The following is a 16,165-nucleotide window of genomic DNA, read 5'->3' as shown; positions in this document are numbered from 1 at the left end:
GGATTTGCATGAGATCTCCGAGTGGAGTAGCATCATACACCAACTGGTAGAAACTACGAAAGTGCTGAATGAAATCGTCAGAGTGAACAAACTATAACAAGTTCGTCTCTGATGGCCGAATGAATTTCGGCATTTCCATCTTCAACTGTTCTCACCGGAACTTAACATTTTTAAGTCTATTGTGTGATTCTTCTTGAGAATCTGAGTGAGTGAAATATAAATTGCTTGTTGAGTAAATGTCAAAGTTTTCATAAACTATTTGTAAGCTTTCTGAAAGCTCCACGACAGCCCACGACCCATTTTGCCTTTTTTGGGGTTCATCAGGTAGGTTAAGTCCCCGAGGTTCCGTCACTTTTATACTGAAGAATATGAACATCATTCAGTTGAGTCTTGCGTTAAAATCGAATTGATGTACAAGTGAGCGTACTTCGCTAGTGTTGAAATTTTGATGAAACCTCTTACCGATTGTCTTCTCCAAAGTTCGTCCGTGAATGAAATAAACCAGAAAATGTAGCATGTTCGAGCAGAACGGCGAACTCTCTTTTATATGGTAAGTAATGTTTCTACGATGACCAGTCGAAAATGATCTCACCAGAGCTGCGGAAGCCAAACTGTTGTGAAACGTGAATAGTAGCGTGGCTGGTTATTTTGAGGTGCCAGGGAGGAACTGGGAGAATTTACTGTAAGCAGGAAGGTGGCAAATATGTCCATCAGTTACCGAAATACCATCTTGGTTTTGATGGGAGACTCACGTGGAACCCAGCTAATTTCATGCAATATGGGTTCAAGCAGGACATGAGGTTGACGGAAACTCGGGGACTGCGCCTACCTGATGAGCCCCCAGAAGGGCAAAGCCGATCGTGGAGTAGTGTATTACGCCGATACAATGTATCATGATATTGTGCCAACTGAAACATGAGGCGACCTACTGCGGCAAATTCAGGTGAGGTGAATCTCACGTCAAAACCACATTGGTGTACAGATGAGTGTATTTCGTTAGTTGTATATGTTTGCGAGATTTGGAAAGTATGAAATCTCATCCTTCCCTGGCGCGATTACAGCATGTATGCGAGCCCTCCAAATCACATCTACAATTAATATATGTGGCTGAATATACCCACGATAGTCATGAGAACGAAGAAGGTAGCGAATAAATCTTGTTTTCTGTGATTGTTTCTCTTGGCTAATACATCACAAGTTTATATGGTAGCAGAAATCACGTGGAAAGGTTAAGATCGGGGGTACATACATTTTAGAGAAATAGAAATCGAAGGAAGGGGGGATGGGTTGGATGAGTAATAGATCAATGGGTCGTGGAATCAGGTAAGTGACGTCATTGTCAGACAGACTTGTGGGACCGGATGCTTCGTAGGCCAGTTCAAGTTCCGAGGTCGCACAAGTTTCTTTTGGGTGCAAAATTGTGGATCCAGCAGTCGGATTCCAATCGCCGCTGCGATCGATAGTAGTCTGGATCGTACCAGTCGTGATCGGTTCAGAGGTACCCGGTATATGATGGTGAAGGCTCGCTCCTTGTCTATGTTTCGGCCAAATGTGATGCAACCGCGCTTGAGCCTGGTTTCTTCCTACTACCACTCAGAGATAGGGGACTGTGTTCTTACATTCTGTCCGACAGATGCCTTATCGTACAACCAACATATGATGCTTGGTACGAGCATTAAAATGAGTAAACAAAAGCTGGTGACAGAACATGGCAATTTGTCCTTCAAGCGGAATTTGATAGTGGACCTGGAGTTGAAGCTCAAACACAGATTAGCGGCCAAGTATGTCGTATCAAGAGTTTCTAAGCCTTCTGCCGATTAGTTCAGCAACCGAGTCACCTTTGAATGAAAGCCTCATGTATACGGGCTTCTTCCTAACAGAACATTGTGCAGGTTTGGGCTTAATGGTTTCCATAGTCTTGAGTACGAACCTTTCAGGATATCCGTTCTGCAGGAATGTGCGTCCCAAGAACTTTAGTTCCTCTTCTAGGCACTCCGGCGAGCATATCTTCATTGCTCTCTGTCAGGCATCTAGTTAGGTTGCGCTTTTGTTGCAAAGGAACGAAGCTATTAATATATGATAGTCCAACAGGCTTCAAGCGTTTGTGGCGCTATCTGACTGGGAAGTTCTGAAAGGTGGGTCAACCGATCGACACAACCGGGACGGTTACTGAATTTTTTGAGGCTTTGGGTAAAACCTGTCATATCGCTCAAGTGTGTACATTTGATCTAACGTGATAGTTCATGTGCTTCCGGTTTGTGCTGGCGGAGTACTGGTGTAAGGAGGGAAGATCTTCGCCGTGAATTCGTTTATTAGTAAACACCAACTGAAAAGTTAAGCTATTGGATAGGAAAGTAAACATCTCAAATGCACCTGAACATCCTCGTGCATCTTGAACTTTCGTGGATATTCATTGACTATCATGCAATTGTAAATGAACGCTGCAAAGCAGTCCCAGAAATTCCGTAATAAACACCACCTTCCAACAGACGCGAGGCGGAGTTACGAGAAAACCACATGCTACTCTAACGCCTCATCAGTAGTATCCGCCGTTACACCGGTAGCACACTGGCTTCGAATGTCAGATATCCGGAGTTCGAATCCCGGCACGGCGGAGGATGGGTTCCACAAGAGTTCAGCGCTTTCCCTCTTTAAAGTGGTCCATCAGGACAGGAGCAGCAGTGTTCAAACGACATTGATGTGAATGCAGATTCAGTTATAAACCCTATGCTAAGGTACAGTGGTTCAGCTGATTCCTTTACGCCTAGTAGGGTAACATATTCGATGGAGGATCACCACTGACTAAGTGAGACGACGATATGTGTCAGAGTCACTAAACGATGATTTATCACGCACCGGGATTCTCATCCTGGAAGACGGCAGGTATCAATGCGACCTCGTTGCCAAGTCATGGAGTGACCGATTCTGGGTGATCTTCCTCCGATACGTGGCTGGTGCAGAGGGAACATGGTCCTCTGGTATATGAATTAGATGGCCTAGCCAGCATAAGCTATGAAGCGATCAGCTGATCTGTCGAGGAATAAGTATTTTTCTTTGCCGAAAACCGTCCAGTGCATCTCAGCATGACTTACCCGATGTTCCTACCATAGCCACGCGATGCATCGCAGGCATCGATGGTAAAACGAAGATATGCATATACAGTGGCCACCTCCCTGACGCATAAAGTAAGAGAGATGCCGGTACGGATGCAGTGTACATCCTAACCTTGACAAAAAACTGATGCCATGTCGGTGCCACAAATATCGGAGGTTGGCAGACGTCACCCTCGCCTTCTCGGCCTAATAAATGATTTGGCCGTTCGCCNTATATAAACAATTTAGTCGAATGAAACAAATTTCTTGTGCCACAGGTATTTTCTTCTAAGCAGGGACTACTGTTTACCGATTGAATCAATCTATAAACGGCTCAGAAGAAGAACACATTCACAAGATACGCAAAACTTGCTTCTGAGAAGTCACTCAAGGAGCTAGCCAACAAGTGGCCACGCGATGTGGTTTCAGTGATCAAAGGATGAGTGGCACTGTACGCTGTTCAAGTGCGAGTTAATCACACTGCTGATCGGCCGCTCGTTGCCGAACGGTAGTGTTCAAACTATCAGCCAGAAGGTTGCGGAGTAGAAACTCACTACCGGGGTTTCGTGAGATGTGTACTACTACAAATGATTTCCAGTAAGGATAAAACGGTTGTACAGCGCTTCTTCGCAGAATTGCTTCCATTTACAGAACGAAATACCAATCAGAAGTGACTCCTCACACTACTAGCAAATAGCTAGTTTGTATGTCTACTATCATATATAACTGAAATTTAAAGAATTATACAAGAGTACCCTAAGGATAAGCTTACTTATAAGTACCAACGACGATTTCCACACTCACGAGAATAATTAACACAGCAGGGGGGCCAAGTCCGCTCTAGATACACCAGCATCACTACTGACTTCCTTATTTGTTTGGTCTAGAATAGTCTGAGACCCTAGACTTGCAAACGCATACTGGTGCAATATGACCGTCCAGATGCACCTAAATGTGCTCGCAACCTCTCAAACGCAAGTACGGCGTTCTTGAGCATAAGACATGTGGGCACACGCGCTATCCTCTTCAACTTACCGGGGCAATCCAGCCCCTATTAAGTTTGCACAGTCCTCAGAATAAAACGAAGTTCAATCCAACGAAGTTCTACTCTTTCCGAGTATAGGATTAACTTATGAGGGGCAGATGTGGACAAGCCACCATCCATTCGGACCACGCCAGGATTGGTTCGGACTTATCGGGCCAGAGAGCATTTTACCCCCACGGTTATCATCTTCAGACCTAAGACTGAAAGGTTTGACGCTCATTACACCCACTATGCCGGTCACTTAGGGATAACCCGCTGACTGCTACCGGGTTCAAAGCAGCCTAGAGATTCATTAGATGCGCACTACTCAGCAATGTAATGTTTATCGGCTTTACGGTGAAGAATGACTTTACTTTCCTGACAAATTCCCGGAAGAAAGAGAACCAAGAAATTCTTCCAGTCTATACCAACCAAATATGGCTGGTAGCAACGTGGTGTTGCTTTCAGCAGGCAACCGAAGTGACTTCCAGCCAATCATATTCCGTCCTACTGATGAGCCCTCATCGAAACAAGACGCTCAGGCAGTCATTCCCTCACCCAATTGCCATCCAGACTAGATTATATCTGGGTTGACATTTGAAGTTAAATGCACTGTCGACAATCTACATCTTTCCGCGACCGCTCAGAAAGCTGCTGCGATTCCAATTTCGCCCATACATGTGTGCTTTGACACTGTCTCCAAAATGACAGTGTGTGGACCAGCGGAATAAATTAACGATATTAATGACAGGTCATTCGGTGAGTAAACGTTGCCACGATAGTAATGACAGGTCATTCGGTGAGTAAACGTTCTATGCTGAATGGTAGAAACCGCACGGATATAATTCTAGTCGTTACCGAGCATTGCGCAGCAGAAAAACAGAAAAAAACTGGGCGACCGTGGGGACCAAAGCGATGTCACCATAAAATGACGTGTAGAGCCATAACATTGGGAACTAATTTCCGGCTGAACTCGTGTTAAGGGAAGAAGGGCAAGCAGTTACAAGCTAGACGATGCCAGGGAGTTTATGTACATCTGCAGTGTGACAATGAGAAGTTGCCAGGTCACGTATCCTCGTGTGGCCTAGTTTGACAGAGGTGGAATGCCAGAAGTAGTAGCAGTAACTGTCCTTCATGCTGGTTCCATTTTTCACAGACCAACGCCAGTCAAGTTGGCATCAAGTTGTCGCAGATTTGGCAAAGTGAGCATAATTTTTCGGCGATAGTTTGGATCCTGTTTCGATCGGTCCGCCGTGGTGAAGTAGATCGGATTACGCTCCATGTACAAGGTGCGTAGGTTTCCCAATGCGGTCAGTTTGTCAATTTGATCCCAACTGGACACTTTGTTATCATTGAACCAGAACTCTTCCAACTGGTCCAGATGACCAATGTTCTCGATCTGACTGATGAAGTTATATGCGAGATCCAGGATTTGTAGCTTGCGTAGGTTATCCAAACCTTCAATTTGTTGAATTCCGTTTTCGCTCAGATACAACTGTTCCAAGTTGACTAGGCGATCAAGACCGCAGATTTTGGTGATTCGATTGCCCTGAAATTGTGGAAAGAATGAACAGCAAATAATGCCAACACTCACAGAAAATTCGTTCGTAAAGAAAATGAAACCGCACAGGAAGACACGAAAATAATTCAAATTGAACCGAATGTCTCCGGGATACTGACAGTGTATCAGAATATTGGTAGCTTGGGTGTGTCTATTGGTTGTTTATCAGTTGACTGTTGACCTGTTCGGCGAGCTTGGTAACTGGCTGGTAGACGCTACGCCATCATCCGAGGAAACGTCGGTGCGCGTGCACTGGACGGTATCCTGAAGGTTGCCTCACACGACGTCACCTGTCACACACTTGGGAAATCCACATGGAAACGTTTCGAAATGGATGAAAACTAGACTGTCCTTACTCCGTTTAATCGACTCGTGATATCCAACAAAGGTTTCCAAAGGTTTCTAGTCACCCAGTATTCCAAAGGCGGTCACACTGCTTTAATAACAAACTATTCTAGTAGTACTTCCATGGGCATCGGCTGCTGAAGACTATAGGCCTAAACTTGAACCAGAATAATTGCGAATCACATAGTGTGTTGCTCGCTTTGAAAGCCCAGAAGAGTATCCAAATCGGCAATCAATTGACTGCTAAGTTTCCACTGCCTTCTGGAGTTCAGCTAATATCCGCCGAGGAGTCCGGACTCAATCTAAGGATGTCCAGTCAACAGGCCACCACACAGGACTCGAACTTACATCACAATGCCACAGAGGCTGGATTTCTGAAAAGACTATCCACCGCTCAAATCTGTCTGAGAAAGTGCGATCAACACTTTCTTTTTCAATAGATTATTTCGCTAGGCCACTCGGTCTTCCTCATTGGACAGAGGTGGTTCCTAGCATAGGGATAACTTGAAAAGTTAACGAATACTTGCAACTTTTCTGGTTGACCCGTTGTCCTTCAGATAAACAGCAAAGCAGGCAAACTAAAATTCGCGACGCCCAAGATCAACTGATGAAGAGCTGTGAGCACAAACAAAAAATGTGGGTCGAACGCTTAGGCCAATTATTCAATCACCCCTGCAACCACCCACTACAAACCGCCAAAGGAAAAGCCTCTGTATCGAAAAATAATCAATGTGATCAAGTGTCCAATTAGAAATAGTAAGACTTCTAAAGAGCGAAAAATGAAGACATAACTCGTCGGAAGTCAATAAAGCCCGTTTTCCCGCAGAAATCGGACCTCCTCACAAGTTAGTCTGTTCAATATGAGATGTCAGAGTATACTTAATGGGATAACTTTACGGTGCTCCCGATAAAAATCAAAAGAATCGTTCAGCTGTAGCACCCTTTCGGCGCCTAGCTACCATGCCATCCGGAGGAAGCACGAAGATAGGGATGCTGCCAGGTTGCCCAAGCCTAGACAGAGGAAGTCAAGAGGCAGAGGTCGGGTTCGAACCATGGACCTTCTGGTCAAAAAATCTGCGCTCTAAGCATTAAGCTGTCTCGCTTCAGATACCCGAGAAGTGATACAAGAGAGCGCTAGTCTGATAGATATTGCAACCGAAATATTTGCTACACTATTGTTGCGTTACCTCAGAGAAGCGACAGAATCCTATTGCAGATCACATAAGGAAGTTTCTGCATTGACCATGTGCTTACACCACACTGCTTTTTGAAACACTACTACAAGTTCTAGTAAGTAACCGCTTGCTTCGTTGAATTTTGTGCTGCAGTTGGTTGGCTCAGTAAGTAGTGACTTTAATTTATCCAACGGTGTGCCAGGTAACCTACCGAACCCAAAGCATGCATCCGGGTTAATGAAGAAGAGACAACGATTCTCTATTTGAACTCCGGTGTACGACTTTCACCCAAAGTCCACGTGGCGATGGCGAACAACCTCAGCGATTCTTGGGAGGAAAGTTAGGTAGTGCCTGCCATGCAGGTAATGGGCCCTGACAACACTGACGATATCACCGATATGAGCAGTGATCTAACAGAGATATATCCTAACGATGATCGTACCAGTCACTAGGAGGAAACAAATGCCGAATATGAGCAGTTACGGACGTTCAATGCTCCAACGAAGACCCCATTAACCAGGTCGCTCGATGATACTCTTAGGTGTCTAAGCAAGGCAAAGCATCGACGACTTCTAAAAATTCGTCAGCCAGCTCCACAAAGCTGTATCGAGACCTTCAAACAACCTCCGAACGAAGTTCCATGCACACAGCGTGACCTTGTCTATCTGAGCTAACGATTGTCAGTCAGACTTGCAATATTTGGCCAATGGTGCCTACGACGAATGCTCATAGTATTTTAGAGCAAGAGGACATCTAATGGGCCCGGCGCAGGTAGCAATTGAGCTGTTTATGCGCACCCAACGGTGTTTGAACCCAATTCGTTCGATTTCACAGATAAATTCACCTTTAGTCACTCAAACTATCCGTACTTCACTCTTCCCTGCTCACCACCCGACAATATGCTTTCCGATAAGATATTACACTTTTACTGTGATTGTATTATTTCAGGGTGATCTCGTCACGGAGTAGACAGATGTATTTAATAACACACTTTGGACTGCGAAGAAAACACACTCTAATGATGTGTTTCAAGCCAGCCTATAATTAAAGACACAATAGGCCATAAATAACAACCGTTAGCTTACAGAAAAGCGTTTACCGGCGCTACTATACGGCCAAGTTTTTTTATACCAGGTCATTGGCGTAAACGCTATCACTATAGATTACTGTGTACGAGTGCGGTACATTCTTCATCCGGAGTTACTAGTAAGTTGTGTCGTCTGAACCAGGCACCCAATCATTCGTTACCAGGGTGTCTTCGATCCTACGAAGTACTCATGAGATCCCTGCAGTAGGGATTTAGTTCGCATTGAGAGAGGATTAGATTTGATGAGGCCGAGCAGTTGTGCACTGAATCAGGCTATATGGTGTAATCAGTCCAAGCTGTAAACCAGTTGAGATAAGCTGGATAAGCTATTGACTGGAATGGATGGTGGGGAAACCCCCAAGGAAGAGAATCTTCGCTATAAGGAACGTTTTCCCTTAGAAAAGAATAAGACTCCCCCGGAACATTCGTACCAGCAAGATACTTTAAACGGATGACGTCATTCACATATTGTGCTCATGCGCCATATCATCCTAGTAAACAAAGATAGGACCCGAAAGGAAACTTGAATGTTAGCTGATGAACTACCAACAAAAGTATTTGAAAACTGGAGGAAATTGTTAAGCAATCATTATTTAATCAAGGTGCTGATCAGCCACACATGGTAAAGTTTGGCTTTCAATGTTACGAGTTCGAATCTCTTTGAAAATTCGTGAGATGAGCAATGTAGATTGATTTCAATAGGGATGATACAGCTATACAGTGTTTCAAGACTTTCTGCATCCATTGAATTCACTTGCAGTATGAAATCTCTATTGTAAAAAGGCTAAAAAGACACCGGAATAAAAAACCGCTATAAATCCTTTTTTGGAAGGAGAATTCCTGTGACACACTTGAACTGGACACATCAGGATAAAGCTAGAAACTGACCTGAATACTCAGCAGAGTCAGGTTTACCAGAGTGTCCAAATTTTCTAGCGCAGTGATCTTGTTCTTGCCCAAATAAAGCTGGTTGAGATTGACAAGGTGATCGATATTTTCCAGTCTCCGGATCTTATTCGATCCCAGCTCCAGCATGTCCAGCTGGATGAGACCGTCTAGATTCTCGATCTTGCCGATGCGGTTATTCACCAAGAACAACTTTTTCAAATTGACCAGGGAACTGAGATTCGTAATGTGTTTGATGCGATTGAAGCTTAAGTCCAGGGAGATCAGTAAGCTGAGACAATCCAAGTTTTCGATCTGAGAAAGGGAATATTCGAGAGACAAAAGTTAGATCGGAATGCTGATGGGCTTGCGCCTATCCTACATAGCATCAATGCTTTCCTTGAATATTTGTAGCGTTAGTAAAGAATGTTTAAATTTTGTTGTTGGAGTGTTGCGAGCGTGAAATAGATGCTGGAGGGGGGGGACTGTGAACGTTTGCGCGAAAGGGTGTTGAATATTAGAGACGGCTGGGCGGCCCGAATTCTACCTAAGGTTTTCGTGCAGCTACGACGTAAAATTGCCGATATTTGAATTTAGCCCAGAGAAAAAAGCAAACTGGACACAATCCGTCTTCCAGTGGGAGCTTCGCCGTGAAATGCCAAGTTTTAGTTCCGTTTGGCTCCACCTCTCCTTATCACCATGACCGAGGGAACCACAACCTCGCCTGACTTGACAACACAGGAATAGTTTTGGACAAGAACAATAGCCAAGGATGGGTGTGCCGCAGTACCTTGGTTTTGGTTGACTCTGCTTTTCATGAGTATTTCAACTTCCGTTGTTGATGTCTTTGCCTCCGGCCTAGTGCCGCTACCAACTATATCGGTAGGTGACGCTTTCCTGTTTATACATACATACATACATATATACATACATGCATATATACATATGTATCCTTCTAAGGTTGTTCCGGTGAGATAAATAATAAGATAATCGTTCAGCTGTAGCACCCTTTCGGTGCCTAGCTGCCATGCCACACGAAGGAAGCACGAGGGCTGGGGTACTGTCAGGTCGAGTGGCAGAGGTCGGGTTCGAACCACGGACCTTTCGGTCAGTAAATTCGCGCTCCAACCACTTTGTCCATCTTGGAATGTATGTGGACATTAACGGGCCAGGAAACGTGCCATGCCCAAAACAAAATCGCTTTTATTCGACACGAGGAGCCGTATTCTTTCTCCAGTTATGCGGATGGCGTCAGAGTCTTCTTGAAGCAACGGGTAGCGCCAAATGTAGTGCAGAGCCACTTTTCGTTAGATAAACGCTGGCTAAAAGGGTATGTGCGTTGGTGTGTTGTTCCCATGAAGAACGTAAAAATCGTTCAGCTGTAGCACTCTTCCGGTGGCTAACCGCTATACTACCAAAAGAAGGCATGAGGGCTGGGATACTGCCAGGTTGCCCAAGCCTAGACAAGGGAAATCGAGAGACAGCGGTCGGGTTCGAACCCCGACCTTTCGGTTAGTAAATTCGTACTCTAACCAAAGAGCCATTTCGCCCCCTTGATGAATGTATGGTACTGTTTGCATGGTATGCTATGGCTGGGCGGCACATGCAGATCAAGATCACAAGATCCTGAAAGGTTAGTGCAAGGCGAAGTGCTGGCTGGCCGTTTTGGAAAAACCGTAGATCCAGTATGAAGAATCAACAGTGATTGTTGGAGGACATGTGATGTGCGAAATATCGTCAGCTCCATACAAGAGACAGTAATCCAAAATAGGAGGAATGTACAGCTCAATGAGTTGTTCCGTAAGATGCTCACCTATTGAAGTTTTCCCTTACCTCCTAGAGATGGAAGCACATGCATCCGTTAAGTCCGTCCAGAATGCCGCAAAACAATGGTGACGAGATTTTTAGTGTGAAGGGAACTGAAGCAACACTATTTGATGGGAAGTCATGTTCGGCCCTCCAAAGCGGTTGAAGTGATTTTTGATTCGCCCTTTTCAACAGCACGTGGGCACACTTCAAAATAATGCTGGTTTACATATGAATATTGATTTGCCTAGAAACGTTACGAGGGAATTCATCTATACTCACACCCGAAATCCAGGCATAAAAGCCTACAGGATTCCGATACTCCAGGGCACGAGGAAACGCGAGGTAGGTAAGAAGTTGGGCTGAGTATCGAAGGGGTTCATCGCAACTTCCGCGGCGAACACCTTCGACAGGGTTTCCACAAAGCTGGTCTACATAACTTTGGGTTGTAAATTTACCACGTAGTACTTCGATTCTCTAAAAACACACAATGGGGGAGTTCCTTCACCGGCAGAGGTATGAAAGGAGCAGGACTTGTTGAGAGCCAATGATGCCTGTAAAAAAACTGTGTAAGATGCTGAAGGAATACTCCCACTGAGGGTAAGGCGTTGTTCGCCTGTTGTTGCAAGTAGTTACAGATGTATCCATTCATCTAAACGTACCCATATATATATACGACAGATGTAGACGACCTTGCGCAGTTAACTTGGACCCTGTAAAGATGAACCTTTCCCATCCACAGGCGAAGGTTGATCTTCAGAAGGCGATAGCTGACACGTCAAAGGAAGGATTATCGCGGCGGACGGATCACCTGCTGGTGTTCAAAGTGTGTGGACTATATCGGAAGACGAGGCTTCCCACCTAATTTGCACGAGCTCGGTTGCTCCCAAAACTCTCAGGCCAGTCAAATTTTTTCGCTCAGAAATGAGAACCCCAATGCGCAACTGCGGAACTATCAAGTTTGAAAACGACAAAGGGTTACTTGTTGATTGTCTTTATTACTAAACGGTGGTGAAACACGGACATCATACCGATGGAATATTAGAATGTATGACCGGTTTCATTGCGGAAGATAATTCAGATTTGGTGGTAACATCGTACCCGGAACACTGAATTTCTCAAACCAACCAAGGTCAACAAAATCGAGCATGCCTTGGTGAACAACCAGCTAGGCTGGATCGGCTACATAAAATAACCGGTCGATAATCACATCTCGAAGCAACTGAAGAATGCGGCCCAAACCCGAGGACGAATCTGGGAACTTGACAGATTGATCTGACAGACTCCTATTCATACAGACCTGAAGAGCTTTGAGACACAATGCATCTCTGTGCTCGAGCGCAAGTACATCATCAGAAAATGTCGTACAATTTAGGGCTCAAAAACGGTTACCGAAATCTGTGCAGCTTGTGGGTGCACACGCCTGAGAAGAATGGAACAACGCACCTACTGTAAACCAACATGGAAGTGCTTGTGGATCGTCTAGATCTCCCATTTCTAGCCAACATCTTCCAACGGTAAGCCTGCTCTGACTTATAGTTAATACATGGACGATTCTACTGCCATACTTTGAAATGGTAGTACTGGCAATGATCGGACTTGTTTACCAACTAGTTATCTAATTCCGCAGGAAGCTAAGAACCGTCGTAGAAGTTGCACTACCGTTTACAGTACACAACTTTGTAACAAGGACCCTGTAAAGATGAACCTTTCCCATCCACAGGCGAAGGTTGATCTTCAGAAGGCGATAGCTGACACGTCAAAGGAAGGATTATCGCGGCGGACGGATCACCTGCTGGTGTTCAAAGTGTGTGGACTATATCGGAAGACGAGGCTTCCCACCTAATTTGCACGAGCTCGGTTGCTCCCAAAACTCTCAGGCCAGTCAAATTTTTTCGCTCAGAAATGAGAACCCCAATGCGCAACTGCGGAACTATCAAGTTTGAAAACGACAAAGGGTTACTTGTTGATTGTCTTTATTACTAAACGGTGGTGAAACACGGACATCATACCGATGGAATATTAGAATGTATGACCGGTTTCATTGCGGAAGATAATTCAGATTTGGTGGTAACATCGTACCCGGAACACTGAATTTCTCAAACCAACCAAGGTCAACAAAATCGAGCATGCCTTGGTGAACAACCAGCTAGGCTGGATCGGCTACATAAAATAACCGGTCGATAATCACATCTCGAAGCAACTGAAGAATGCGGCCCAAACCCGAGGACGAATCTGGGAACTTGACAGATTGATCTGACAGACTCCTATTCATACAGGCCTGAAGAGCTTTGAGACACAATGCATCTCTGTGCTCGAGCGCAAGTACATCATCAGAAAATGTCGTACAATTTAGGGCTCAAAAACGGTTACCGAAATCTGTGCAGCTTGTGGGTGCACACGCCTGAGAAGAATGGAACAACGCACCTACTGTAAACTAACATGGAAGTGCTTGTGGATCGTCTAGATCTCCCATTTCTAGCCAACATCTTCCAACGGTAAGCCTGCTCTGACTTATAGTTAATACATGGACGATTCTACTGCCATACTTTGAAATGGTAGTACTGGCAATGATCGGACTTGTTTACCAACTAGTTATCTAATTCCGCAGGAAGCTAAGAACCGTCGTAGAAGTTGCACTACCGTTTACAGTACACAACTTTGTAACAAGCACCGAATATTTCGTTACTAGGCATTCAGCCTAGATATTACTTGGGATGACACTACACCACAAATGGGTTTTAGTGATCCGACAACAGGACGGAGATTTTCTCAGAGTCCATGGAAAAGAACAGAGGAACAACAAATCAATGGGGAGAAATGCAAGCGTTCAACGGGGCGTCCTCAGGTTTACAGCATAGGAAGCTAGACATCGAACTCTACTAAGTGCTATTCGGATATTGAGAGGATCAACTAAGGTTACTTGATAGCACCACACACGGCAGTTATTGGAAGAGGGACGATGAAATCAGTGGGGCGTAGATTGCTGCTAGTTGCCAGTATCTAGTTAAACACCGTGAAACATCGGGAATACTAGAGAGAATCGAAAACCTCCGCAACCGAAAGGACATCTACAACGGTCAGTTCATTCAAACGCCGAAGATCCACACAAAATCGGTATTTCCCGTTCGCCTTCTTTACAACCTCTGTTCAAAATTAAAAAAATCGTTCAGCCGTAGCACTATTTCGGTGCCTAACTGCCATGCCACACGAATGAGGCACGAGGGCTGGGATACTGTCAGGTCGCCCAAGCCTAGACAGGGGAAGTCGAGAGGCAGAGCTCGGGTTTGAACCACGGACCTTCCGGTTAGTAAATTCGCGCTCTAACCACTTGGGCCATCTCGCCCCCAGCTCTGTTCCAACCAGTTGTGGAAGCAATTTGATCGTTATGGAAGACAAAAGTGTAGACGAGAAAAGTCGATACAAACTCACGGTTGTGATCTGGTTATCGTAAACGTCCAACTCAGTTAGATTGGAAGCTACCGGGTCAAAGTTTTCCAGTTTTTTCAAGAGATTGTTTCGCAGACAAAGACGCTTGACCTACAGAAAAATATGAGGGGAAACGTGGCGTACATTTGGGAATCGGTGAAGATGATTAATTGATTTTATTCGACAATGCTCCAAATCAATATCCTCACTATCACAATCGGGGATCTCTAATTCATCTATTTCATAGGTATCCAGTTTGTTTTCGTCATTCGTATGTTCGGCTCGATCCGCAGACTCTCTGGGTACCATAGCGACTCTGGGTCCAACAGAATGTTCCGGAGAGGTGTTCAGTAGGTCTCGAGCACCTGGGGGATCTGTACAATCGACAGCCTTCGGCGGACCTTCCGTTAGTAAATTCGCGCTCTAACCACTTGGGCCATCTCGCCCCCAGCTCTGTTCCAACCAGTTGTGGAAGCAATTTGATCGTTATGGAAGACAAAAGTGTAGACGAGAAAAGTCGATACAAACTCACGGTTGTGATCTGGTTATCGTAAACGTCCAACTCAGTTAGATTGGAAGCTACCGGGTCAAAGTTTTCCAGTTTTTTCAAGAGATTGTTTCGCAGACAAAGACGCTTGACCTACAGAAAAATATGAGGGGAAACGTGGCGTACATTTGGGAATCGGTGAAGATGATTAATTGATTTTATTCGACAATGCTCCAAATCAATATCCTCACTATCACAATCGGGGATCTCTAATTCATCTATTTCATAGGTATCCAGTTTGTTTTCGTCATTCGTATGTTCGGCTCGATCCGCAGACTCTCTGGGTACCATAGCGACTCTGGGTCCAACAGAATGTTCCGGAGAGGTGTTCAGTAGGTCTCGAGCACCTGGGGGATCTGTACAATCGACAGCCTTCGGCGATGGAGCACCATCCTTGGTTTCCATGGAATACTCGTGGGAGATACGGTGGACAGATGAAATACCGACGGTTCAGAAATCACCTGACAATATCTGAAAAACGAAGGATGCTAAGGATCAGAAACGAAGCTACAAATAATCAACAGACACCAGATTGATACAGACTCAGCTGGGTAGTCCTCATCTCATCCACTAAGTGAGAACCCCAGGCAACTACCTCAGCGGTCGAGTTGTACAAGCGCTCCGCAGCATCTAACTATGGGCTCAAAGAGGTCTTCAACCTGTCTGGGAAGGTTGCTACGTTTTGTCACTATTTTATCAAGGAGCGAAGTGAATACTCTCAACAGGTCGCTCAGCCATATTAGACGTTTCAAAACATGCCCACTCCGATCTGCATTCCTGGGTGCACTTTTGTCAAGCGTGATATCCATTGGGGGAAACAAGACCGCTTATATGAGCAACTCACCCTGACCCCTTTCAGTGGCAGTAGAACCACTCAACAGTTTTGTTTCAACTTTTCCTGTTTCCTACCCTTCGACACATTGAACCGGATGTGCATATGGTCGATAACCACTATCGGCAAGTTTTAGAGCTCCATTTCGTTGCATTTGACAGTTCCGCATCTGTTTGACTGATGGCCTGACTAATGTCAACTGGGTGACAAGTCTGAGACGTTTTCGAAATAGTCACATGTAGCATTGACGTCAAACACATTCCGTTTATCTAACATCGTCCAGATGGCTTTCCACAGACAGTTGATAATCCTTTTTTTACTTGAATATAAGCACGGAGTGATCATCCTTTCGATTTGAGCCAGATGTGTGAATTGTTCCAAA

General features: G+C 45.0%; 1 protein-coding gene across 1 annotated transcript; it reads right to left on the bottom strand.

The window, feature by feature from the left end:
- Positions 1-4,912: 4,912 nt before the first annotated feature.
- Positions 4,913-15,424, bottom strand: T265_10275 (hypothetical protein; the record flags this gene model as incomplete). Its single annotated transcript, XM_009176595.1, has 4 exons — positions 4,913-5,665; positions 9,173-9,484; positions 14,408-14,515; positions 15,078-15,424. 4 exons carry the CDS (start codon positions 15,354-15,356, stop codon positions 5,267-5,269), a joined length of 1,098 nt encoding a protein of 365 aa, XP_009174859.1.
- Between the last annotated feature and the right edge of the window lie 741 nt (positions 15,425-16,165).

Source organism: Opisthorchis viverrini, assembly GCF_000715545.1.
Source record: "Opisthorchis viverrini unplaced genomic scaffold opera_v5_352, whole genome shotgun sequence".
Taxonomy (NCBI): Eukaryota; Metazoa; Platyhelminthes; class Trematoda; order Opisthorchiida; family Opisthorchiidae; genus Opisthorchis; species Opisthorchis viverrini.
This window is presented reverse-complemented; position numbering and strand designations above follow the sequence as displayed.